General features: G+C 53.3%; 1 protein-coding gene across 1 annotated transcript; it reads left to right on the plus strand.

The window, feature by feature from the left end:
- The first annotated feature begins 1,231 nt into the window (after window positions 1-1,231).
- Window positions 1,232-1,636, plus strand: LOC138357579 (basic salivary proline-rich protein 3-like). The gene has a single exon (XM_069314532.1). The coding sequence runs from the start codon at window positions 1,232-1,234 to the stop codon at window positions 1,634-1,636; it is 405 nt and encodes a 134-aa protein (XP_069170633.1).
- Window positions 1,637-1,962: the final 326 nt, after the last annotated feature.

The following is a 1,962-nucleotide window of genomic DNA, read 5'->3' on the forward strand; positions in this document are numbered from 1 at the left end:
GGCAGGGGGTTGAACTCTAGCTCCACAGCTGGTGAGGTATATTGCATCCCTCATACAGGTGTTGCTGGTGTCCGGATGAAAGAATGAAGATGAGGGAACATGATAGTGACATAAAAGATCCACGGGAGGAATTAACAAAGTGCAGAACAAATATTCTAAGCCAGGAATAGCAAAACTAGTGATTACCGATGGAAAAATTAGGCACAAACCTTATCTTGAGGTTATCTTGAGATCATTTCGGGGCTTTAGTGTCCCCGCGACCCGGTCATCGACCAGGCCTCCACCCCCAGGAAGCAGCCCATAACAGCTGTCTAACTCCCAGGTACCTATTTACTGCTAGGTAACAGGAGCACCAGGTTGAAAGAAACATTTACCACAGACCATACACATTTACACAGATTTACACAGAAACCAGCAACAGAGACATCATAAAAAACTCGCAAGTATAAAAATGGAAGAAAAAATTAGCAGAAATTAACTCAATACACATTTTTAAATCTTAACGTAGTAGGAAAACAGTGAGTACAACTAGGTGAGTACACGAGAGTGTACCAAGAACAGCTGTCCCCACACAGGAACCCCCTCCCCCCCCCCTTTGACGATCAGGTTGTGACGTCACAGGGCGCAGGCGTTCCCCCTCACCCCCCGGAGATGACGTCACAGGGAGCAGGCATCTCCCCCGGAAATGACGTCACATTCACCGGACACACCCATACCCCCATGTCCCTTGCGTCCTACAGCACTTGGCCTGGTTGGTAGAGCGACGGTCTCGACTCTTGTAGGCCTCGACTCTTGCAGCTCTCGACTCTTGTAGGCCTCGACCAGGCCAGGGGGTCTGGTCGAGGACCGGGCAGCGGGAACGCTAAACCCCGAAATCATCTCAAGATAACCTCAAGCCACTGGATACAATCCCCAACAGCTGCGGAACTCCAAGGTAAATATGTGCTACTAGGTGAACATACGCATCGGGTGCAGGGAAACTTGCCCAAACGTTTCGGAATGACCGGAAATCGACCCAAGACTCGATTGTAAGCTGATAACGCCGACCACTGTGCCACAAGCTTGAGGGTCACCTGGAGATTTTAACACCTGAAAAGAGGCCACCAGGAGATGCCAACACCTGAAGGAGGCCACCAGGAGATGACAACACCTGAGGGAGGCCAGCAGGAGATGACAACACCTGAAGGAGGCCACCAGGAGATGAACAACACCTGAAGGAGGCCACCAGGAGATGCCAACACCTGAAGGAGGCCACCAGGAGATGCCAACACCTGAAGGAGGCCACCAGGAGATGCCAACACCTGAAGGAGGCCACCAGGAGACGCCAACACCTGAAGGAGGCCACCAGGAGATGCCAACACCTGAAAGAGGCCACCAGGAGATGCCAACACCTGAAGGAGGCCGCCAGGAGATGCCAACACCTGAAGGAGGCCACCAGGAGATGCCAACACCTGAAAGAGGCCACCAGGAGATGCCAACACCTGAAGGAGGCCACCAGGAGATGCCAACACCTGAAGGAGGCCACCTGGAGATGCCAACACCTGAAGGAGGCCACCAGGAGATGCCAACACCTGAAGGAGGCCACCAGGAGATGCCAACACCTGAAGGAGGCCACCAGGAGATGAACAACACCTGAAGGAGGCCACCAGGAGATGCCAACACCTGAAAGAGGCCACCAGGAGATGCCAACACCTGAAGGAGGCCACCAGGAGATGCCAACACCTGAAGGAGGCCACCAGGAGATGCCAACACCTGAAGGAGGCCACCAGGAGATGCCAACACCTGAGGGAGGCCACCTGGAGATAAAAACCACCTGCCGAAGGTCACTTGGAGCCCTGCCAGGGGGGCTATCGTCACCTGGTCCGATATAGAAGGCCCTCGAAGGCACGACTAAATATTAGTCCTCCTGAAAATCAAACAAACACCCTCCCAGTATCTGGCAACCTGGTTCAAGGCTTTTGA

Source organism: Procambarus clarkii, chromosome 7 (genome assembly GCF_040958095.1).
Source record: "Procambarus clarkii isolate CNS0578487 chromosome 7, FALCON_Pclarkii_2.0, whole genome shotgun sequence".
Taxonomy (NCBI): domain Eukaryota; kingdom Metazoa; phylum Arthropoda; class Malacostraca; order Decapoda; family Cambaridae; genus Procambarus; species Procambarus clarkii.

Coding starts and splice junctions, on each gene's coding strand:
- LOC138357579 (XM_069314532.1), top strand. CDS start 1,232: ATGCCAACACCTGAAGGAGGCCACCAGGAGATGCCAACACCTGAAGGA.